This window comes from Rattus norvegicus, chromosome 17 (assembly GCF_021556685.1).
Source record: "Rattus norvegicus strain SHRSP/BbbUtx chromosome 17, alternate assembly SHRSP_T2T, whole genome shotgun sequence".
NCBI lineage: Eukaryota > Metazoa > Chordata > Mammalia > Rodentia > Muridae > Rattus > Rattus norvegicus.
Window position 1 is genome coordinate 61,943,852 of NC_141550.1, and position 25,786 is coordinate 61,969,637.

Consider the following 25,786-nt stretch of genomic DNA (forward strand, 5'->3'; position numbering starts at 1 on the left):
AAAACACAATCAAACAGGGGAAGGAATTAAACAACGCAGTCCAAGACCTAAAAGTGGATGTAGAAACAATAAAGAAAAGATAAATGGAGGCAACCCTGAAATGGAAAACCTAGAAAAGTCAGTAGCTAAAGATGCAAGTATCAACAAAAGAATACAAGAGATAGAAGAGAGAATCTCGGTGTAGAAGATACCTTAGAAGATAATGAAACAATCGTCAAAGAAAATACAAAATGTAAAAAACTCATAACCTAAAACATCCATGAAATCCTGGGCACAATAAAAGGACCAAAACTAAGAATAATAGGAATGCAAGGGAGAAAAGATGCCCAGGTCACAGGACCAGAAAACATCTTCAACAAAAGCATAGAAAAAAACTTTCCCAACCTAAAGAAAGATATGGCCATAAATGTACATGAAGCCTTTAGAACACCAAATAGACTGAACCAGAAAAAAAGTCCTCTCTTCATATAAATAATCAAAACACTAAATGCACAGAACCAAAAAAAAAAAAAAAAAAACCACTAAAAATTGTAAGGGGAAAAGACCAAGTAATATATAAAGACAGACCTATCAAAATTACATCAGACTTCTCAATAGACACCCTAAAAGCCAGAAGAGCCTGGACAGAGGTCATGTAGTTCTTAAAAGAATGCAAATACCAGTCTAGACTACTATACCCAGCAAAACTCTCAATCATCGTATATGGAAAAACCAAAATATTCCAAGACAAAACCAAATTTAAACATTATCTATCAATCAATCCTGTCCTATAGAGGATTCTAGAAAGAAAACTCCAACATAAGAAGGGTACCTACACTAAAGAAAAGACAAGATATTAAGCATCTCAAAACAAAGCCAAAAGCAGACAATCATGCACATAATGCTACCTACAAAAACAAACATAAAACAGGAACAACAATCACCTGTTTTTAACATCTCTCAAAACTCAATTCCCCAATAATACTGGATACATAAGCAGGATCCAGCATTTTGCAGCATAAAAGAAACAAACTTCAATGACAAAGACAGATACTACCTGAGAATAAAAGGCTGGAGAAAAGTCTTCCAAGCAAATGGTCCCAAGAAAAAAGCAGGAGTTGCCACTTCAATATTCAATTAAATAGAGTTTCAACGAAAAGTTATCAAAAGAGATGGGGAAGGACACTGCACATTCACCAAAGAAAAAATACACCAAGAGAAAGTCTAGTTTCTGAACATATATGGCCCAAATGCAGGGACAACATTTGTACAAGAAACTGTACTGAAGCTCAAAAGACACACTGAACCCCACAAAATAATAGTGGGAGACTTCAACGCCCCACTCTCACCAGTGGACAGGTCATTGAAACAGAAACTAAACAGAGACACAGTGAAACTAAGAGAAGTTGTGAACCAGATGGATTTAACAGATATGTACAGAAGATTTCACCATAAAACAAAAGAATATACCTTCTTCTCAGCACCTCATGGTACAGTCTCCAAAACTGACCAAACAACCTGCCACAAAACAGGCCTCAACAGATACACGAGGATTGAAATAATCACATGGATTGTATCAGATCACCACTGACTAAGGCTAGACTTCAATAACAACAAAAACAACAGAAAACCCACAAACGCATGGAAACTGAACAACTCTACGTGATATATTGGTCAGGGAAGAAATAAAGAAAGAAATTAAAGACTTCCTGGAATTCAGTGGAAATGATGATACAGCATACCCAAACTTATGGGACACAATGAAAGCAGTGCTAAACTGCTTACGAGGAAAACTCAGAACATTAAGTGCCCTCCTAAAGAAATTGGAGAGAGCCACAAGCAACCTAACAGCATACCGGAAAACCCTAGAACAAAATTAAGAAAACATACCCAAGAGGAATAGATGGCAGGAAATAGTTAAACTCATGGACAAAATCAACCAAATAGAAACAAAGAGAACACACACACACACACACACACACACACACACACACACACAAAAACAACAACAACAAAACCAAAAGCTGGTTCTTTGAGAAAATCAACAAGATAGACAAACCCCTAGCCAAACTAACTAAGGGGCATAGAGATAGTATTCAAAATCAGAAATGAAAAGGGAGACAGACAAAACAGAAGAAACTGAGGAAATTCAAAAAATCATCAGACTCTACTACAAAAGCCTATTCTCAATAAAACTGGAAAGTCTAGATGAAATGGATGATTTTTCTAGACAGATACAACATATCAAAGTTAAACCAAGAGCAGGAAAATTATCTAAACAGGTCATATCCAATAAGGAAATAGAAGATGTTGTCAAAAACCTCCCAATCAAAACAACAACAACAACAACAAAAACTCAAGGGCCAGATAGCTTTATTGAGGAATTTTACCAGACCTTCAAAGAAGAGTTAATACCAATACTGCTCAAACTATCCCATAAATTAGAAAGAGAAGAAGCACTACCTAATTCATTCTATGAAGCCACAATTACTCTGATACCTAAACCACATAAAGGCCCAACAAAGAAAGAGAAGTTCAGACCAATTTGCTTATGAATATCGCTGCAAAAATACTCAATAAAATTCTAGAAAACTGAATACAAACACATCAAAACCATCATTCACCACAATCAAGTAGGCTTCATCCTAGGGATGCATGGTTGATTCAACATACAAAAATTCATTAACATAATCTACTATATAACAAAACTCAAAGAAAAAAATCACACGATCATCTCTTTGGATACTGCAAAAGCATTTGACAAAATACAACCCCTTCATGTTAAAAGTATTGGAGATATCAGAAATTCAAGGCACATACCTAAGCATAATAAAAGCAAGATACAGCAAACAAACAATATAAAATTACATGGAGAGATAATTGAAGCAACCCCACTAAAATCAGGGGCAAGACAAGGATGCCTACTCGCCCTATTGATTCAATATAGTACCCAAAGTTCTAGCTAGAGCAATAAGAAAACAGAAGATCAAGGAGACACAAATTGGAAAGGAAGAATTCAAGTTATCACTATTTGTGGATGATATGATAAGGGACCCCAAAAATTCTACCAGAGAACTTCTATAGCTGATATACAACTTCAAAGTGGGTAGATACAAAATTAAGTCAAACAAATGATAAACAGGCTAAGAAAAAAATGGGGGAAACAATACCCTCCAGAATAGTCATAAATAATATAAAATATCTTGGGGTAACTCTAACCAAACAAGCGAACGATCTATGTCTCTCAAGAAAGAAACAGTAAAAAGGCTTCAGAAAATAGAGAGATCTCCCATGCTCCTGGATTGATAGGATTAACATTGTAAAAATGGTCATCCTACCAAAGGCAATCTACAGATTCAATGCAATCCCCCTCAAAATTCCAACTCAATTCTTCACAGACAGGGAAACAACAATTCTCAATGTCATATGAAAAAAACAAAAAACCCAGGATAGCGAAAACAATTCCTAACAATAAAGGAGCTTCTGGGGGAATCACCATCCCTGACGTCAAGCTGTGCTACAGAGCAATAGTCACAAAAACCACACGTACAGAGACTCAGGTTGATCAAGGGAATAGAATTCAAGACCCAGAAATAAAACCACACACTTACAGACACTAGATCTTTGACACACAAAAAAAGCAAAAAAAATATATAATGGAAAGAAGAAAGTATCTTCAATAAATGGTGCTGGTCTAACTGGCAGTCAGTATATAGAAAAGTGAAAACAGATCCATACTTATCACCTTGCACAAAGATCAAGTTCAAGTGGATCAAGGACCTCAACATAAAACCAGATACACTGAATCTAACAGAAGGGAAAGTGGGAAACAGCCTGGAACTCACTGGCACAGGGGAAATTTTCTAAACAGAACTCCAATGGCTCAGGCTCTAAGATCGAGAATTGATAAATGGAACCTCAGGAAGCTGAAAAGCTTCTGTAAGATAAAGGATATAATCAATAGACAAATCAGCAACCTACAGATTGGGAAAAAAAAATCTTCACTAACTCCACATCCGATAGAGGGCTAATATCTAAAATATATAAAGAAATCAAGAAGCTAACCTCTGAAAAACTAAACAACCCAATCGAAAAATGGTTTATAGAGCTAAAAAGAGGAATCTCAAAAGGTTGAGAAGCACTTAAAGAAATGTTCAAAGTCCTTACTCATCAGGGAAATGCAAGCTAAAACAACCCTGAGGTTCCACCTTACTCCAATCAGAATGGCTAAGCTCAAAAACTCAGGTGACAGCAGATGTTGACAAGGATGTGGAGAAAGAGAAAGAGGAACACTGCATTGCTGGTGGGATTGCAAACTGGTTCAATCACTGTGGGCATCAAGAGGTTCCTCAGAAAACTGGAAATATATCTACCTGAAGACCCACCTATACCACTTTGGGGCATACACCCAAAAGATGCCCCACCATACCACAGGACACATGCTCCTCTCTGTTCATAGCAGCCCTATCTGTGACAGCCAGACGGTGAAAACAACCCAGTTGTCCCACAATGGAAGAATGGAGACAGGAAATGTGGTTCATCTACTATAGAATACTATTCCGCCAGTAAGAACAAGCGCATCACGAGTTTTGCAGGCAAATGGATGGAACTAGAAAATATTCTGAGTGAGGCAAGTCAGACCCAAAAGGACATGAATGGTATATACTCCCTCAGTGATATTAAGCCAAAAGAGTGGATATTAGACAAAAAAAAAAAAAAAAAAAAAGCGCAGAATATCTAGGACACAATCTACAGTACTAAATACTAAAGAAGGTTAACCAGCAGAAGGGCCCAAGTGAGGAAGCCTCAATGCCACCTGGAAGGGTGAAGCAAACAATCACGGGAGGCAGGAGGAGGGAGGGGCCCAGGCAGGAGAGGTGAGGGTAAAGGGGACCGGGATCAGGTGTGGGGAGTCAGGAGAGAGGCCCTGAGAGCCAGCAGAATGAATGGAAATGTGCAAACTGGGGAGGAGGGGGAGAACAGTCTAGAACGTACCAGAGACCTTTTTATCATTTATTTATTTATTCACTTTACATCCCGCTCACTGCCCCTCCTCCCAGTATAAATTCTTAAGGACGAATAGGGAATTCAGATTTCGTTTTTACCCCTAGTGACTGATAAAGAGAATAAAAACAGATAAATAGAATAGAAAGGAAGAGGTCAGAAGGAAGTATGGCAAAAAGTCACATCTGCTGTTAAAACAAAGCGATGGCAGTGCGGACGGGTATGACGGTATTTGCCAGGACACTGGGTCTTCTCAAACACTTCATTTTAAACAATTAAATGCACAATGTTGTTCCAAAAGCAGGACAAAGGCTCGGGCACATATCGCCACTACCGCCTGGAGCAGGAAGCAGTCTGATTACCCCACGGTCACTTCCGTCTAGCTCAGACCTTACTGGGACTGGTTTTATGTTGGCCACCGGAAGATAAATGTGGTTTACTTGTACCCAAAATGTCAGTCACTGCGAATAACACTGATGTAAGAATATAGGGAAAATCGGCCCCTTGGCTTCTCGTACCCGTGTCGCAGGCAGATCCTGTGGCCAGTGCTGGCATGATGCAGGCTGCGGGTGTGTGGCCGCCCTCCACGATCTTGTCTCAGGAAGCTCCAGGAAATTTAATGGACTGCAGCCGTGCTTCACCCAAGAGTTGTCCTACGAGCCCTTCCTAAGAAGAAAAGAAACATTTAAACATTTATATGTATATAAAAAAGCAAGTGTCAGTAAATCAAACACCCTATAACTAATTTAAAATGTGTATTTAGCACTATACCAGGGCAATCATAATTCTTCTGGAGAACTTTTTTTTCTGCAGTGACAGGCTGATATTTAACAGGAGAGTTTCTGATTCTGACATCACTTCTAACAGAAAGCATACTACTGCTTCTGCATGTGTCGAGGCTTCTAAAACACTGTGACATTTGCTGGGGGCTGCTGGTCAGATGTGCTCTGTGCTTTCAGAAGAGTGTATGTAGCCATTTCCTCCCTCTCTTACTCTAATCCTAGCTATATTTCCCAATGTCTAACAGACGCTATCGGAGTCCCTAGCAAGCTACAATTCTGTAGCTACCTCAGAGTTCATCCCAGTATAACACCTGCAAAGCTGTCTACCCCGGGCTGAGCGTATCCTTGACAAAGTTACTCAGTCAGAATCAAGGCACTGATACAACTCACAGAAGCACTAACAACCCAAGCTAAACCTTCTTTTCGTAAAAAGTAAGCTGGGTTCTACCCTGAAAAATACAGCTTTTCGATGACTAGCCTAAGGTTATCTCACAATAAGCAGGAAGGAGATAGCCTGCAAAAGCTGTGCAAGGTCAGCTCCGGCTTTCCCTCTAAGCCTGCTGGCTCTGTGATCTTGGGTAACTTATTTAATCTTATTAAGCCTTAATTTCCTTATATGCAAATGAAGATAATAACTCAGAACTGCACGATAAGTAAACGTGTCGGGACATGCGGCAATGCCTTGCACGGAGTAAACAAACATGAAAGCTGGCTGTGTGGTAGTTTATTTCTGTAATTCAGGCAATACAATTAAAAAGTTAAAACATGAAAGAAGGCAGGGAGATTACAAACCACCCAGCCTAGCGCCTAAGAACGAGCCGCCATGTGTTTTAAATTTGGATCACTGCAGACTAACAACGGAAAATACACATCATTTACATTTTTGCTGAAATCATAACTATACAAAGCATTTTAGTACATTTTCCCCCGATTTGCCATACAGCAAACTCCGTCCCTTAAAAGCATATTTTAACATATATTAAAGACAACAAGGAAAACAGGCGCTGTAAACACTGGAAAACCACTCACTTCGATTCCTAAAGACTCTGAATTGCTGATTCGTATTACAGAATAACGGCGAACGAGCTTGCCAGCTTCTGCTTGAGAAAGATACAGCTGTAAAATTCCAGTAAAGCCTTCTAAATTAGCACTTTAATTGTCAAAGTGAAAACTGATATTTAAAAGGAAAATCCACCATCAAATAGACTTTCTTGGACTTGACTACCTGCTGTGATGTCTTCCCATCTGCTCCCCATTATCACAAAGGCAAACACAGACCGCTCATACTACACACCCATACAGAGAAACGCGCTAATTAAAAATAGGACGGCAGTTATTTAAATTCCAAGCAAAAATATAACTCACTGAGCTAAAAATTAAAACTGAAAAGGAGAGGGCGAGCCAGGCCTCACTCATGCCCAGCTTAGATACTGCCTTTTCTCCAAAAATCTTACAAGGAAACTTTGCTCTGGCCTCATAAATTATTCTAATCAGGATTAACATTTAACTGCATAAAAGTATTCCTTGTATAAAGCAAGGGGACAGATGAAGTAATTCAAAGCAAACAGAACTCCAGAAAGACCGCTGCTAATTTAAAGAATACATTGTTAACAGACTTTTATTTTTCTAACAGGAAAGAAAGAAAACCATTGAAAATGTATAAAGTGTATTCACACACACTTCCACTTTAGGGTAATACCTCTTTATGATGTAAGCAGATATGGTGCTTTTCACATGTCTGTGTACATATAACTTAGCTCTTTCAGACACGAGAAGTCAGACTTTGCGTGGCAGTCACCACAAACACAGAAACACATATACTCTATGCTAACCCCACCTTTCCGTGGCCTAAAGAACTCACAGTGTTTCACATTTACGAACTACATGTCACATAATCCAATTTATACTTTTATCAAAAAAAAAAAAGCAAAATGTGGGATGGTCCTCATTGCAGGAATATTGACAAAAAACCTGATATCCCACTTCAAAACAACTTTTAAGCCAGTGTTACCACACATGAAAGGAATTAGCATTTCTCATTTTTTTTTCATGAGGAACCGTCAAGGTTAAATTTGTCCCAGGCTGTGTTTATCAAAAAGTAATAATCGTCTAAGAAGATATTATACAACACACTTATCCTCCTAGAATAGCGCAAGTGTATGAATTATTAAAAGGTTTGATAGGGAACCTTAACCAGGAAAATGCTCAGCGTTTTGTGGCATGAAGCAGTATTGCTGGATTTAAGTTTCAAATTGGGTTAAATTTTTGTGTAATAATGTTATTTTCCTTGGCTAAATTGATTGAAATGCTTTGGAATTTGTCAGAACACAGTCGTAATTATTGCTAACTGTTGTATGGAACCGATTTACTACAACACAAAAATACCAGCTGTCACAGTACGTCCTGAGAGGGATTACTGGATATTCTTAGATTGAAGTTCAATCCATCTTTCCATAAAAAAGAAAGAGGCCTGGATGCCAGGAACATAACGCAGTATCGAATGCACCTGAGGCATTTACAATTCCCAACAGGACCATTACAGCCCTCCTTTAAAAAGGCTTATTTTTGAAATTTCACCATTCCAGTTGTACCTTGCTTCTATATATCACACTGGATCAGGTTTTCCTGGCATTGATCACGTGGAAACAGTGAACTACATGAAGGTCTAAGTGCAGAGTGCTCACGTCTACCCGGACTACACTCAATGCTTCTGTAGCACTGCTGACCTCCAGTGGCCGATCACAGAACTACAAGTACCTGCAGGAAGATGGGATGGTAACGATGGCTATGTACATCTGTGTGTCTGTACTGTGCATGCATGTGTGGCTGTGTGCATGTCTGTGTTGTGCATGTAAGATACACGAACGCTATAGCACACACACACACACGGGAGTCACGGGACAACTATGGAGACTCGATTCTTTCACCCTGCGTTCCAGGGATCTAACTTGGCTCCTCAGGCTTACACAGCAAGCACATTTACTTGTATGCCATCTCACCAGCCCGAGGAGCTTTTGATTTCTCGTAAAGCAAAAACTGACTTAATTCATCCATCGACACAGTTCCCTGCAAAGTCATTGCCTAATGTGAGCATACATAGTGAGGAAAACAATAAATCGATCTCTACTTGGGCGAGTTTTCCCAAACATGGAGGCAGTCTACAAACCATGTAACCATTATCAGTGGCTGTTATTTCGGGAGACAATGGCCATGATCAAGGATTTAGCAGTCAGGCTTCCGGTTCTGAATCTAACAAAACAATGAAATAACCCAAGTAAGAGTAATGTCTACAGTATAAACCTAACACTGTAAATCTTTAGGGCAGTTGGGAGACTCATTAGTAACATTAGTTAGTGAAGGCTCTCTAGCATCTGGTAACAGAGCTGCAAATCTTCAGAGACACAGCTGTAAGACAGTGACAGAGGGCAGACAGAGCTCCATCCCACAAAACTCTTCACATGAAATGATGCCCGGGGTTAGGATGTAGCTCACTGGCAGGGCCTGCCCATGTCTTGAGTGCTTGAAGCCCTCTAGTACCACACATAAGCAAGCAAACAGAAACAGTGTGTGTGTGTGTGTGTGTGTGTGTGTGTGTGTGTTGTGCACATAAATGGTTCTCATAGAACATCCACAAACCACTACAATCTCGAAGTCCTTGCAGAGGAAAAGGAGGAGCACGAGGCTTAACTATGTTTGGAAAGAAATGCTAAAATAGCCATTTCTCCTTTGCACTTTCAACACCCAGTAAAAGCGCTGGTACCTTGGCATGAACGAGGAAGGACCATGAAAGCTGGACCTCAGGAAGGGGCATCCCAGCTCAGACGTCTCTGAACCGTGTCTCTGATGTGCATGGTGCCTTCAGCAATCCGGAATTACCTTCCACCTCTGGGGGTGGGGGCCAGGGGCAACCAAGCACAGCATCAATAGACTGTGTTTGGAGAAGTCTTGTGACAGCCAGGTCAACAACTTTAAAGAGGACTTCTTGTGTCTGCTGTTTGGGTTAAGTGGCCTCTGACTACTGGAGAGAAAGCTGTTAACCTAGATGAGAAAAGTCCCTTAACACTCTATGTCTACTTACACTCTAAATTTTGTGCCCTGTAAGGTTTGGAGGTAGGAAGGCGTTGTTTTGTAAATAGTTAATAATCTGATTCCTTATGGCTTTTTTAGCTATCTATATTGCTATTCACTTACCTGCCTTCTTTTGCTGTATTTAACCCCCTCTTCCTCCCCAGGGATCCCCCTTTCCCATGTCCCGTAACCTTTACCCTCTTCCCACTTCGTCTATATTTACCTCTGTAAGGATCCCCCTTTTCCATTTCCCTGTGAAATTACACACCTTGCTATTCCCCTCTCCGTTGCTTTCAAGCCCCTGTATCCTGACAGTGGCTCCAGGGTACTGTCTTGGCCTCTGTCGTTATTACTGGCTATGTGCTCGTATGTAAAGGGTTGGAGCCAGAAGCCTCCGATAACAGAGAGCATGAGCCATTAGTCTCTCTGGGTCCGGGTGTGGTTTTGTTTTGCTTTAACACTACATAGTATTCCAGAGTATATGCACCACATTTGCATTATCCGATCATCAGCTGTAGGACATTTAAGTGGTTTCCATACCCTACTACTGTAAACACCCTGGTCACAAACATGGCTGACCAAGTGTCATGGGCAATGACAGCAAGTCCTGTGGGGCGGTAGAGCTGGGTCACATGGTAGGCTTCTTTTAGCTGCTGAGAATTCTCCACACTGACTTCCATAGTGGCTGTACCAGATTGCAAAACCAACAAAGGTGAATGATGGCTCCTTTTCCATCACGTCCCCTCCAGCATTTGCGGTTGGCTGGATTTCTGTCATTCTAGCTAGGATAAGAAGAAATCACAAAGTTGTTTCAATTTCTGTTTCCCTAATTGATAGGGATTATGAACGTTTTTGAGCTATTTCTTAGCCTCCACTGCCTCCTTTTCCTCCTCCTCTTCTTCCTCCTCTTCTTTCTCCTCCTTCTCCTACCTCCCTCCCTCCTTCCTTTTCCTCCTCCCTCTTTTGCAAACTATTCAGATGCCAAACCCACTTTTCAAATGGGCTGTTTGTTTTTTGGTTTGGTTTTTTTTTTTTTTTTTTTTACTGTTTTTGGCATTCTTTGTACATTCTGGATATTAAAGCTCTCTCAGATGTATAGCTGGCAGAAATTCTCTGCCCATTCTGTGGGCCTCCTTTTCACGCAGTTGATTAACTTTCTTGCTATGCTAAGGTTTTTAGTTTCATGCAGTCCCACTTGTTAATTATTGGTCGGGAACTAATGATTTCTTACTCAGAAGTCCTGTTACAATCTACATCATGTAGGTACTGCCTAACTATGTTTTCTTCTAGAAGTTTCAGTGTCTCAGGTTACAGATTTAAATCTCTGATCCATCTGGGGTTGGTTTTTGTGAAAAGTTATAGATACGGGTCTAATTTTATTCTTCTGCATGTGGACATGCAGTTTTCCCAGCACCGTCTGTCAAAGATGCTTTGTTTGGTTTGGTGTTTTGTTTTGTTTTTTTCATAAATTTATTTATTCACTTCCCATCTCAATCAAGCCTATCCCCAACCCCTCCTCTCCTCCCACAACAATCCTTATAAATCCCTCCTCACAGAAGGGGAAACCCTCTTGGGTACCACCCCACCCTGGTACATCCAGTAGCAACAGGACTAAGTGCATCCTCTCCCACTGTGGCCCAACCAGGCAGTCTAGTTAGGGGAAGGGGATCCAGGCAACAGAGACAGCCTCCGCTCCAATTGTTAGGGGATACACATTAAGACCAAACTGCACATCACATAGGCTACAAGTGTGTAGGGCCTAGGTTCAGCCCCTGCATAGACTTTGATTGGTGATTAAGTCTCTTCGAGCCACCATGGGCCCAGGCTAGTTAACTCTCCAGCTCACTCAATTCATATTCTCTCTCTCTCTCTCTCTCTCTCTCTCTCTCTCTCTCTCTCTCTCCCCCTCTCTCTCTCGCTTCTCTCTCTCCTTTTTACCAGCATTATTTTTCTTTTATATATATATATATATATATATATATATATATATATATATATATATATATATATATATATCTTTGTCGGACTTTAAACTGCTGAAGTTACCCATCCAGCAGCACAGGATGTCTTTCCACTTTCTAGTGTCTATCTGTTTCCTCAGAGGCTTAAGTTTTCATTACAGAGGCCTGTCACTTCCTTGGTTAGGTTTACTCCTAACCTATTGCTAGGCTAATTGAGAATGATACTGTCATCCATGACCTCCTTTCCTCTATGTGGGATTTTTTTTTTTTGAAAAGCTATTTATTTGTGCAAGTTGATTCTGTATCCTACCATGTTGCTGAATTTGTTTATCATTCCTAAACGTTTTCTGATAGAAGTTTTGGATCTCTAATGCACAGGATTATCATCTGCAAAGAGGATAGTATGATCTGCTTCTCTATTTGTATCCCTTTAATCTCCTTCTCTTGCTTTACTGCTCCAGCTAGTGCTCAGAGGACAGCACTGATTTCAGTTGGATTACATGTGGGTTTCTTGTACATAGCTTTTATTATGCTGAGGTATGTGCCCTCCATTCAGATATTCTCTAGGACTTTTATCATGAAGGTATCATTTTGACAAAGGCTTTCTCTGCATCTGTTGAGATGATCATGTGATTTTTGTCATTAAGTCCATTTATATAGTTTATTACATTAACTGGCTTCCATATGTTAAACCATCCCTGCATTTCAGGAATAAAGCTAACTTGGTCATAGTGGATAATCTTTTGGATGCAGGTGCGTATTCTATTTGTATTTTATTAAGTGTTTGTGTCTATGTTCACTAGAGAGATTGGCTTGCAGTTTTCCTTTATGGTCATGCTGCTGTTACCTGTTTTGGGTGTAGGAGTGACACTGGTTTCTTAGTGTTTCATGAACACTCTTTTTGGCTGTTGTTGTTGTTGTTGTTGTTGTTGTTGTTGTTGTTGTTGTTGTTGTTGTTGTTGAATAGCTGAGGAAGACCTGGCTGCAAGTCTTTTTCAAATGGTTGGTAGAGTTCTACTGTGAATCCCTCTAATTCTAGACTTTTTTTTTTTTTTTTTTTTTTGCTAGAAGCCTCTTAATTAGTATTTCAGTTTCCTTATTTGTCAAGATCTGTTTAGGTTGATAACTTCTTTGATTTAATTTTGGTGGTTTCACTGCCTCTATAAAATTATCTACTCCTTTTAGACTTGCCAGCCTTGTTGAACACAGGTTTTTAAAACACTCCCTTATTCTGAGTTTCTTTAGTCTGTCCCTGTTCATTTCTAATTCTGTTAATTTGGGTTCTCTCTTTCCTTTTGTTAGTTTGTACAAAGATTCTGATGACTTTGCTTATCATTTCAAAGAACCAGCTCTTAGATTCATTGATTCCTTATATTGTTTCCTTTCTTTCTTTTTGGCTGATTTTTATTCTAATTTTTCTACTTTTTGCCATAGAGTATGTTTGGATTTGGGTTGTTCATTGTCCCAGATTTTTCAGTTTCATCACTAAGTCACTTGTTTGTGCTGGTTTTGCATGTTTGTTTGTTTTGTTTTAATGCAAGCACTTAGAGCTATAAATTTCTTCCATAGGACTGCTTTCAATGTGTTCCGAAAGTTTTGTTGTGGTTTTGTTTTCATTTAGTTCCAGAAAGTTTTTTATTTCTTTCTTGGCTTCTTCTTTGACCTATTAGTTGTTTAGTAATGAGTTATTTAATCTCATGTTGAATTTTCATATTTACTAGAATAAAGTTTTGTTGTTTCTGCTGTCAGTTTTAAGTTTTATTGCATTGTGGTAAGAGAGAAGATGGGGTGATTTCAATCTTTTTGAATCTGTAAAGATTTTTTTGTCTCAGGATGTAGTCTATTTTAAAAAAGTTTTTATGTGCTGCTGAGCAGAATGTTTGTTCTTTGGTGTTAGCAAAGAAAATAATACTGTAGATCTATGCTCAGTCCATTTGATGCATGGTGCCAATTAATTCTGATGTTTCCGCTTATGATTTTATCCACATGACCTGTCTACTGAGGAAATAGCAACACCTGCTTGCTTCCTGGTCCCATTTGATTGGAGTTCTCTGTCCATCCTTTTTCTCTAAAAAGTGTATGATTTTGTATGTTTAACAATCTACAACAAAACTGTACAAATTGGTCAGTTTTGTAAGTTTCCTAGGCAATATATGATGGCTGTCAAAACAAAGGAGAAAACAATGCTCCAGGGCTGGTGAGACTGCCACTGAAGCCTGGCAACTTCCTTTTGATCCCTGGAGATGCACTGAGAAAACCAAGTTGACACAATTGTCCACACAAACACCATGGCTGGCTGGCGCGCGCGCGCGTGTGCACACACACACACACACACACACACACACACACACACACACACACCATCCACGTGTGATGTACATAAGTATTGCGAACCGGGCATATGGCCCAGTAGATAAGCTGCCCTTCATGCAGGCATCAAGAGGAGTTCCTTAGCATCCCCAGAGCTCACATTAAAGCCAGGCAGGCACAGTAGCACCCGCAACCCCCGTACTCTAGTGATCAAGGGACAAGAGATCTCTGGGGCAGTGACCTAGGAATAGCATACCTTGGCCTCAGCAAGAGATCTGTGGTACTAAACAAAGTGCAGAGTGGTCGAGGAAGGTACCAGACATGAGCTCCATACATGTGCACACACCTAATCACGTACCCACACACAAATGTGCCCACATATATGGGAATATACCTGTGCAAAACCAAAACCAAACAAAAAACTGACACCCTCTCTACCCAGTACATGGTATATGCTTATAATTTCAGTCTGGCCTCTACAGTAAGTTCTAGGCCAGTGAGCACCAAATAGTGAGATTCTTGTCAAAAAAAAGATAAATAAGATTTCTAAAAACCAATTCTTGCTTTAAAATTAGTTATTTCTTAACACCAAAATCAATTGTATTTTCAAATTAGTAACAGAGTAAATTAAATTAACACAAAATAGTCATATCAATACACATTTATAATGTGAGAATATCAAAAGCAAACAGTGATGCAATGGTGTATGTAGCCCAGAAAGCACTGTTCATTCATGATATACGTTTGTATTAACTGCTTTTCTCCGTGGTGACCTAGCCCTGTGCTTGGAAGAAAATCCCCACTGCCCTTTATAGGAACATAGATCCACGATTGCAGACCCTTGTTTCCCTAATTATTACAAACAGGAAGCTAAGAGAGCTCTGAACTCATTTTGGGAAGCCTAGAATTGGGCCCAGGTAATAAAATACACAAAGAAACTGTGAAATCACAAAAACACATTTCTTAAAAAGGCTTTCAGGGATTACACACAAAAGCAAACAAGTTTACCTTAAAATATCAATTATCACATCAATAGCCTACTTCTAAGTATAATTACTTCTTCAAGCAACATTTGTCTTTGTTTCCAAATACAGCAGCAGGTGACAAAACCTAGCCTCTTCCATTGCTTACGGTATAAACATATACCTCAGACCACACTTCAGGCAACTTAACTTAAAATGCATAGGCTGTAAAATATATCAACTTTGACAATATTCAATAAATGAAAAACGATTCTTATCATATTTTACTGGCTTTTAAAGCTGAGAATAGGTAGAAATAAGCCCCTTAGACATTCGAAATGCCAACATCACAGTGTGGAGAGGAGCGGACACTAGGCTGCAGGGGGCTCACTGTCATGGTGGCCTTTTGTGCTTTAAAACTTGAAGAACCTCACAGTCAAAGTCCATTATACCCAAACAAAACCTTACCCTGTATATCTTAATATTGTTTTATTTAATGATGTTAATAATGAACGTTCTCTCACATCTGTTGACTCTATAAGTTTTTAATTTACATTCCACTGGATCTAAATTAGAGTATTTTAAGTTTCCAGGGTGAATCACGTGAAAAGAAAAGAAAAAAGCTAACATTTCCAGTCTAGTGAAAACAGAACAAAAGTTAAGTTGCTGTGGAAAGTAACATGCTAGTCATTGCCCAAAAGCTGTGGGAGCGTTTCTCCAAAAGCACATTTCACACGACGACACAAGTCACTGAGCCCGCATGCAGACACTCTCTACGCCACCCTCTGTAACGACAGGATGCACAGATGAGAACCTTATGATGAACTCAATGATAGAAATCCAGGACCAGGATGTAGCTCAGTGGTAGAGCACTTGCCTGGCACGTGCTACAGCCTGCATTCCATTACACACACACACACACACACACACACACACACACACACACACAGAGAGAGAGAGAGAGAGAGAGAGAGAGAGAGAGAGAGAGAGAGAGAGAGAGAGGTTTGAGGGCCAGAGGGCCAGAAAAGGAATGTCACTGTATCAGGGAGGGGGGCATACTGTAATAAAAAGATGTTCAGGACCATATGGAAGTCAGCTGTAAGTGAGTTTCATGCCATTTCTTGAGAGGAGACATGCTCACACACACACACACACACACACACACACACACACACACACACACACACACAAACCAGGAGATGACACCAACTTTGGGCAGGAGTCTCTGCACCCCAACGAGCTGAGTTGATTCAGGCAACACCTTGGGGCGTCTCCCTGGCCTCCTTCTCTAAACTCTCACAGAGATCCCACCCTTCCTCACTTCCAAAATTAAGTGTGTTTCAAGTATCAGATTTGCAGTGCATCTTTCCTACTGGAGGACAAAGCACAGATGTTTGTGCTATTCAGTACTCCACTTCTGGTTACTCCTAAAAGTGATGGACAGAATGAATCAGTGAAAGCTAGACCTCCTGCCCTTTCTAGCCGTGAGACCGTAACAGCTTCCGGCGTGACACACTATTCATATTGTTCATTCCCTCCAGCTCTGCTCAAAGACCGCTCATCACCACCCTCAGGAGTGTTTCCGGGGCAAACTGAAGGGATGGAGGTCAGCCTCTACCCGCTCTGCCTTCTGACATTCCCTGTCTCCTCGGGCTCCCTGCCCGTGCCAGCCAAGCTGCGGGCTGCTCACATGCCATCCCCTGTGCTCAGTGTGGGACTGACTGCTCACGGAAACTTCCATCAGCCTGAGTTCTAGCATGATGAGAGGACCCAGCCCGTAACCGCTGCCAGAAGTCTGCTCACCTCTTTGATCAGACACCTGTCCTTCTGACGGGGAAGCTCCCCTGCTCTCCCGACCCCAGGCCACTACCCAAGGAACCCGTGACCTCCTCAGCTTCTTTTCCTAATCAAAACAGACCTTTCTATATGTTCAAGCCTAAAATTTAACAGCATTTTCTATACGACAGTCTCCAAAAAACTCAGAGATGGAACTACTCCATAGCTGTGCATTAATAACTGTAGATTAGCACAAACTGATACCTGCAGAGCAAATGTCATTTTCTTAGTGACTACAAGAGAACTACTTACTATCCACATAGCCAAAACCCGACTTCCTAACTTTAGCCCCTATCTTTCCACTGGCAACATTTTTTTTTTGGAAGATGTGCTTATTAAATGTATTTAGCCATGTGAAGGCAATAGCAATTGATTCAGAGATATTCCAGCAGACAGACAGGGAGAACACGTGTGCGGCAAAATGTCACAACTGCTGGGTTTTCACAAGACAAATGGGTGTTCCGTGTAGTGTTCTTCCGGTGTTTCTTAATGTAAATACTTTCATTATGAATTCTGTATGCTTATGTGTGTTGGCATGTGCATCTGTCTAGGCAGGTGCACATGTGATGCTTACATGTTTTTGCGTGTACACTAGTCATGCTTATGTGTGTTGGTGTGCACACAAGTCATGCTTACATATATTGGTGTATGTGCCTGTGATGCTTATGTGTGTTGGTGTGTGATGCTTATTTACCTGTCTATGCAGGTGCACGTGTGATACTTACATGTTTTTGTGTGTTCACCTGTCATGCTTATGTGTGTTGGCGTGTGCATCTATCTATGCAGGTGCACGTGTGATACTTACATGTTTTTGTGTGTTCACCTGTCATGCTTATGTGTGTTGGTGTGTGTACCTGTCTATGCAGGCGGATATATGAAGGCCAGAAGACAACCTCAGTGCCATCCTCAGGAGCTGTCCATCCTTTTTAAGACAGGGTTCCTCATAAGCACGAAGTCCACAAAGCAGGCTGAACTGGCTGACAGGGAGTCCCAGGGATCTGCCTCCTCATTGCTGGGATTGCACATGCACACCACCACCCTCGGCAGCTTTATTTTTCTTTTTTAGTTAATTATTTTATTTATTTATTTATTTACATTCCAATTGTTGCCCCTCCTCCAGGTCCCCACCCCTCACTTCCTCTCCCGATTCCCTCTCCACCCTGCCTCCAAGAGGATGCTCCCCTTCTCCCCCTCCCCCAAGGTATCCTCCGTCCTTGGGTCTCAAGTTTCTCGAGGATCACCCTCAGAAAATCACCCTCAGCGTTTTTAACAATGGTTCTGTAGATCAAACTCAGGCCCTCCAGTCTGTGACAGCACTTTACTAACTAGGCCATTTCCACAGGCGGAACAACAAAAACCCATGTTTCCTGGTATCCTGAACCTCTAAGCTGTGTCTCCCAAGGCTCTAATTGGTCAGCCTAGGCTGTCCATCACCGCCAGCACCACCCTTCTAAGACAGATAACATGGCTGCTCTAAATAAACGTAGATGGTGACTCCAGAGCACTTTCATGATAGAGTTTAAATGCATTAAAATGCAATGTCTTTGCTAAGGTTAAACATCACACTGATGCCTCCCACATCCCTGGGTGTGCCGGGCCAGTCTATCTCTCACTGTATCTCTACCTATTCCAAACTGTGGTTGAACTACTCATACACATGCCTACGTCTAATGACAGGCGGTGTAAGCAGATGGGATCCGCACAGAGGAAAACAAGCTTAAACAGAAAATCTGTTCCTAAATCCAAGTACTCCTATTCAGCAATTCCTTTCTACATCAGCAGAGGGCACCCTAATTTTATTTATGGAGAAGAAAATGAAACCTTAAGGACAGCAAATTTCACAACCTTCAGATGAAGTGTTTAAGATTTAAAATGTATAAGGAATGTAAAACTAAATGTTCAATATGGACCTGATAGGAGCAAATATCTCCTTTATTCCAAAAGGGTGAGGTAGGAACCATACCATACTTCAGTGGACTCTCTAGTTGCAGGTCATTGGTGTTGCCGAGTGCTACAGCAACCATACAGAGGAGATGCCTACTGAAGTGGGCCCAGGGTCTGCAGGACCCACAACCTCTGAGTGCAGACAATAAGTGATGGCGAAGAGCTTGGCCCAGGATAAGACAGCTATGATCCACCATCCCTTGGCTCCAAATGAGACCTCTAGGATCCACCATTCTTTGGCTCAGGGAACACTGTGGAAGAGGGGGATAAGATTATAACAGGAGACAAGATGATGGGGAGGGACAGAACAGAGAGGTATCTTCTGGGCACAGCAAGCCAGTCATTCAGGGATATACTGCAGCTACAGATAAGGAGATAGATAGATGAGATAGAGATAGAGATAGAGATAGAGATAGAGATAGAGATAGAGATAGAGATAGAGATAGAGAGAGATAGAGATAGAGATAGAGATAGAGATAGAGATAGATATGCATGCATGCATAAGGCCCCATGGCATTCCACCCTGACCTGGGGAGGGGACAGGAGGTATCTACCTCTTCCTGAGGAACTGTTGTTGGAAGTCGAGGGTAGCTGGGGGAAGTGCTGTTCTGTTCAGTGGTACAGCCAGTGAGAAATAACCCCAACCCACACTTGGTCAAGAGACTAACTGGACTCATGCAAAGAAGACATGACAATAGGAAGGGGTTTGCTGAAGATTACAAGGGGAGGGGGGGCAAAGGCGACAGGATGGGGGGAACGACAACTCCCTTCATGAATATATGAGACTATCAAACAATTTAAAATTAAAAATTTTTTTAAAAAGTGATAATATACCAAAATTCTCAGTGCTGTTAGACTCTGACCCACCAGTGTAAAGTAAGGAAGTTACTCCCAGAATTAATTGAGTCTACAACAAGGAGACAACAGAACCTTCCAGGTTAAGGACAGTGCTTTGGTCGAAAGCGACTTCCCCTGCCCACATCTGACACACTTTGGCTTTCCCTGTGCTCTAAGTCAGTCCCTCCTTCCATCTCAGGTCTGGCTTTACAGGATCAAAGAGGGGCTAACAATTAAGTGGCCCCATTTTAGAAGTGACCTCAACTCTTGCTGTCCAACACCATTTCACTCCACTTAGCGCATGCAGCGTTTATAACGATGAGACACCGGGTGATGGCCAGGGACCACGACAGGGGCCAACTATCAGACTACAAAGTTTTCATCATCTTAAAACCAGCTCCATTTCTAAAATGCTCATGTGTGGGTGCAGATTTTATCTTGCCATTATGCTCAGAATTAGAGATTCGAGTTGCCTGTAGCATAGCATCCCTGTGCATATGGTAGTCACAGTCATGGCTAGACTGCACTCCGACCGGAAAAGGGAGAGCATGCTGGGTAGGGATGGAAACACCCAGGGGGAATGGGGCTCTCCTCATGGTGTAAAGTGCCAAACCTGCTCAAGCCTGGGTAGTAATAGGAGACACTGGCATCTCTCAAAGACACAGCCTCTCTGCCAAGGTCCTCCGTTTCTAGAGACTGCAACGGGGCAGTATTCTGTTCAGTGAACAAGGCCCATTGGTATCACCAGGTGCCACCAGATGAGATCTGCCTTTCCAGCTTGACAAAAATCAACACCCTCTGGTGGAAACTCTAAAGACTCTTGGGGCTGCCTCAGAGCTGAACCTATTGAAGTAACAGCAATGAAGATGTAACCTCCCAAAAAGAAAAGTGTCGGTTGGGGATTTAGCTCAGTGGTAGAGGGCTTGCCTAGCAAGCGCAAGGCCCTGGGTTCGGTCCTCAGCTCCAAAAAAAAAGAAAAAAAAAAGAAAGAAAAGTGTCCATTTCTGACACACATTTAAGGTGAAATCCTGTTGCTCCCATAGCTCCAAATCTACCCTGGTCTTCTAGAGAGGATCTCTTCTCATCTGAGTTTCTGCCAAGATCAGAATGGCTTTCACTCTGAGAAGCTAATAGGTGGAAATGAATGACCTAGCGAACAGGGTTGCCAGCCCCGTCCCAGAAATAAACTTAAGTGTTTAAGACTGCAACTGTAGTCTTGAAGGTGGTGGAGAACGCTTACATGGATAATCAGATTGATGAAAAATGGGAAACTGAACAAGGAAAGAAATGAAGAAAAGGAGTTGAAATAAAGAAATGGGATTTTAAAAAGGGAGGGAGAGGGGCTGGGGATTTAGCTCAGTGGTAGAGCGCTTGCCTAGCAAACGCAAGGCCCTGGGTTTGGTCCCCAGCTCCGAAAAAAAAAAAAAGGAAAAAAAAAAAAGGGAGGGAGAGAGGAGGCAGGGCAGGGAGAGGAGCTATTCTTGACTTTACAGCATTAAGAGCAGAACCAGGTTCAAGAGTTGGCTTAATCAGAAAATGAAAAAAAGAGGTACACCCACTGCTTCAACACCAAGGAAACCTGGAAATGCACCAGGTAGAAACAGCTGCTGCTACTTTCTACCTCCCAGGTCCACAGGATGATTCATAATGGAAAATCACCTTAAGTTTCACCATCAAGCAAAGTGACTACTCAATCGCCTGTCAGCTACTAAGAGGAGACTCCACTCTTGGCACTGTGGCAATTATCTTCGTTGGCATGGTTACCTCCCTAAAGCAGCAGTGTGGTGGTGTGTGGTTCTAGTATCCCCCACATCCGAGAACATTAATCTCACAAGTTAGCCAAGATGCCTAAGAGCCAAACATTAGGCTACGCAGAACAATTTTCTGCATCAGTGGCCGATCGGATACAACCTACTCCCCAGAGAATAAACTGCTATAGATGAGACAGGGGAAAGACTGCTCGATAAAAAACAAAGTGTAATTCAGAAGAAATGGTGGTGTTGTGGCAAACATTTGGTGGCAAAGGAAATTTACCCAGAAGCACCAGGCTTCTGCTGCAAGCATTCATGTTACAAGGCAATGAAGAGCCCTGAATCATCATGAGATAAAGTGAGCTTATTCACTTTAACAAGAGGTCTAAGAGTTCCTAGGCCTTAAATGGTAAATAAAGAGATACATACATATATACATACATACATATGTACACATATATACATATTCTCTCTCTCTCTCTCTCTCTCTCTCTCTCTAAACCTCCCAGGAAGAACTGGCAAATAAAAAATACACAAACTAGGCCCATGTCAGTATAAGAAGGGTGAGTTACATGTGACTGATTACAGTAGCTGCTTTGTAAATGGAGCTTACGATCATAAGAGCGCTGGCAGGAAGGGAACGCAGTGAGACTCGTTTCTTCTCCAGGGGCGAGCTGGCTGGCTATCCAGCAGCCTGCCCAGTTATCCACATGACCTGATGCTGACCTCAGGGACAGGAGTCAAATGTGCCACAAAGGAAACCCACCCAACACGAAGGGGAAATGACTGAGGCCTCCCAGGCCAGGGCTGTGTCATGGCTTTGAGCATGGTTACAGATGATGGAGAAGCAGCATTTCAACAGCACACTCACAAGCATAATAACAGGCTGGTCCTGCTTTTCTGGTTATTCAGGAGTTACCGTAAAATGGAAAGTAGAAACCGTCCATCCAGTTTTCAGGACTTTCCATCTCTTCTAAATTTCTTGTGTTTGTTCTAACATAGTAAGGGATTCTAGGGGGAGAGGGGTTTACGATGGAGACAAAACTGAAGAAAAGTTTTCTTGAGTCCCCTACCAGAGTCCCCAACTACAGTGTCTGGTGGAATATACCTGTGACACGGCCCAGAGGTGCTTAAGCACCTGTGACTATCTAAGCTGTCACCAGCAGTAAAGCAGGGTTAGGAGGCGGGCCATGGCAAGCATGACAGGCAGATGCAAACACCTCACTTCTAAGTCAACTCTGACTGACAGTCTCTCTCTCAGGGGTCAGGGAGGTTCTGGAAATGCTGCTCTCTACAGATGCACAGCACAGGTTTGTTTTTTTTTTGTTGTTTTTTTTTTTTTTCCAATCTGACCATCAGAGGGCTATGCCCAAAAGGACACCTTGGAATAAGGAGCAACATGGGGAGGAGGGAATGTCTACACAAGGATGGTGTGGGAGCAATGGTGGTTTAGGGGAAGGAGAAGAATGAGCGATACAGGGGCTGGGGATTTAGCTCAGTGGCAGAGCGCTTACCTAGGAAGCGCAAGGCCCTGGGTTCGGTCCCCAGCTCCGAAAAAAAGAACCAAAAAAAAAAAAAAAAGAATGAGCGATACAGGGAGCTGGAGCTGAAAAAGAAAACAGAGCCATAGCCAAATTATCCCCCGAGACAGACCTCTGCTGTGGCTAAGCCCTTGAGATTTCAGTGGCTGGCCAACTGCCGATGTGCACGGCCCACTTGGACTGTTAGTTGGCCTTAAAGAAATGCTCATGAATCTAAGACCTTAATAATATGTGAAATATGTAGGAAGATGTGGACTACAACCACTCTCTACTTCTGGAACCGTCTACAGTAGACACAATTTGTATCGAGTGTAAGCAGCATTATTAAGCAATTGTTGGAAGGGGGGGAAGACACAGAGACGACCAAGAACAAATCAAGCAATGGGTAAATGCAAAGTGGGAAACGGAAGCGAGTTTAGAGATAAAGGTGGACTAAAACACTATGGTCCACTGTTTTGGTTTTTACTCATTGTGATTTCACTTCAGATAACTAAAAGCAGACAACGCCACACATATTTCAACCTTTCAACACACACATACACACATACATACACATACAGGGGAGACAGCAGTAAGTGTTAAAAAGCAAGGAGGACAGTTCACGGTCTCATGGCATGCACCAACTATCAGTAATATCCTTCATCTGGTACCCTGAAGGTAAGCGTGGGCTTCATTAAATATCAACCACATGTCTTCGTATTCTGTTTTTTTAAACCTGAAACAAAAACCTATGGGAGAAGATAAAAAATTTATACAAAACTCCAAAGAAAACGTCAGCTATTTTCAAAGAAATTAAAGCTTATTTCCATTAGCATAACATTTTATTTACATCAGATTCTGTGTTTACAACAGCTGCAATGACTGACCAAGACACAATCAACACTAAGCATCATGAACACAGGAAAATAAAAATGGAAAATCATTGTTATATGCAGCCAGAGATTTGTAATGAGTTCATAGTTATTACTGATGCACTAACTAAATGTACTTCAGGACTGGATGTGTAGCTCGGTTGGCAGAGTGCTTACCTAGTATGCATGAAGCCTGTCTTCCCAGCACTGTAAACACTGGGCGTGGTGGTACACACCCTGTAATCGCCCAAGCTTGGAAAGTGGAAACAGGGAAATCAGTTCAATATCGTTCTCAGCTACATGGTAAATCTGAGACCAACCTAAGCTATATGAAATCCCTCCTTAAGCAAGTCAATAGATTTTTAAAATAAAATAAATGAGTTTCACAGTAAAGCAAATAGACTTGAAATTAAATCCAACTTGAAATGAAATCACCCCGTCTTTAATGGTTTCCTACAAACAGATGTTTTGTTAGTCTTTGAAGAAACAAAACAAACAAACAAAAAAGTCCTTCTGTATTCCACATCTAGCGGAACCAGTTTTAAAATGACATTTCCCAAGCTGAATTTTTTGCTCTGAGTCATTAAAAATAAAAGCCTTCACAGTTTCTGCAGCTTTTAATAAGTTCATTAGGATCCTGGATTAGTAGCAATGTCCTTCCACCTGTCTGAGTGGACTTCACAGGGCGGGTCTCAGGATCTCGACTACACTTCAGAACAGCAGCTCTCATGTATTTGGTGGGGGAGGGAGAGCACTGACTTTCAAGGGTACAGATGGTAAATTCATTAAGTCTTTGACATCAGTTAATAAAAGAATCTGATTTAGAGCTAGCAAGCTTTCAGATGACAGCTTTTCCATGAATGGACACAGACTGGAAGGTTTATCTTCTTTTTTTTTTTCTTTTTTTCGGAGCTGGGGACCAAACCCAGGGCCTTGCGCTTGCTAGGCAAGCACTCTACCACTGAGCTAAATCCCCAACCCCTTATCTTCTTTTTAAACAAGTGTAGTGTGTCTCACAAGTGTAGCCACCCTATGAGTACACACATGCGCGCAGTACTTCTACATCGCCATATTTGCTTGAAGCATTTATTTACCACAACAAACTCTAAACTCACTAGATGGTAAATAACATCCTCCCTAGGACGTGCTGAGAGACCACGACCAAGGCAACTTATAGAAAAAAGTGTATAGGGGCTTACACTAGCACGGCAGGGAGCATGGCAGACGGGCATGGCATTAGTAGCTGAGAGTTTAATCTTGAGATACAAGCACAGGGCAGAGAGAGGGGGGGACAGACAGACAGACAGAAAGATGGTGCTAACTGGGAATGACGTGGGTGTTTAAAATCTCAAAGCTAACTCCTAGTGACAACACCTCCTCCAACAAGGTCATACCTCCTAATTCTCCCCAAATAATCCCACTAACTGGGGAACAGGCATTCAAATATGAGCTATGGGGGCCATTCTCTTTCAAACCACCACAGCTGTCCAAATACCTGAGCCCTGAGCCGCTGCCTTCTGGTGATGCACCTGACCTCAAACCCTGGGATCCACTCATCCCCTGAATAGGAGCTGTTTCCTTACCGTCTCAATTGTCAACGACCGTTCAAACAAAACTCTATAAGTAAAACATTTTAAATTTCCCCTTCTCTGATGCTAGTTCCTAACGATACCCAAGCTCCCTGGCAGGGTGGCGAGTTATGAGATTCTGAATTCCATGGTGTATTTGGTCTTAGTAAGTGACCATGTGACCTTGCAGCTAGTTTCATAATTTGGTGATTACAACTTAACTCCCAAAGGGATTCTTGTTTTTCCCTCGAAACCTTTAAAACTTGGCCTCTTACATGACATGAAACAGCCATGTTGGGGGGAGGTGGGGGGGTCTGGTTGGTGCCCCTGCCTCATATAATACCATCCAATGCAAAAGCGGGGTGTGGGTTGAAAAAGAGAATTAACAACAG

General features: G+C 41.7%; 1 protein-coding gene across 8 annotated transcripts in view; it reads right to left on the reverse strand.

Moving 5' to 3' along the window:
- Positions 1–25,786, reverse strand: part of Mpp7 (MAGUK p55 scaffold protein 7) — a 269,029-nt gene that overhangs the window by 194,162 nt on the left and 49,081 nt on the right. For 5 of the 8 annotated variants that reach the window (XR_015640818.1, XR_015640817.1, XR_015640819.1 and 2 more), the window contains one exon: positions 5,502–5,649. Coding sequence is in view for 4 of the 8 variants with exons in the window: in XM_087590730.1 (XP_087446856.1) it covers positions 5,502–5,538 (37 nt within the window). In the remaining 4 variants the exon portion in view is untranslated. 8 annotated transcript variants of the gene reach the window in all.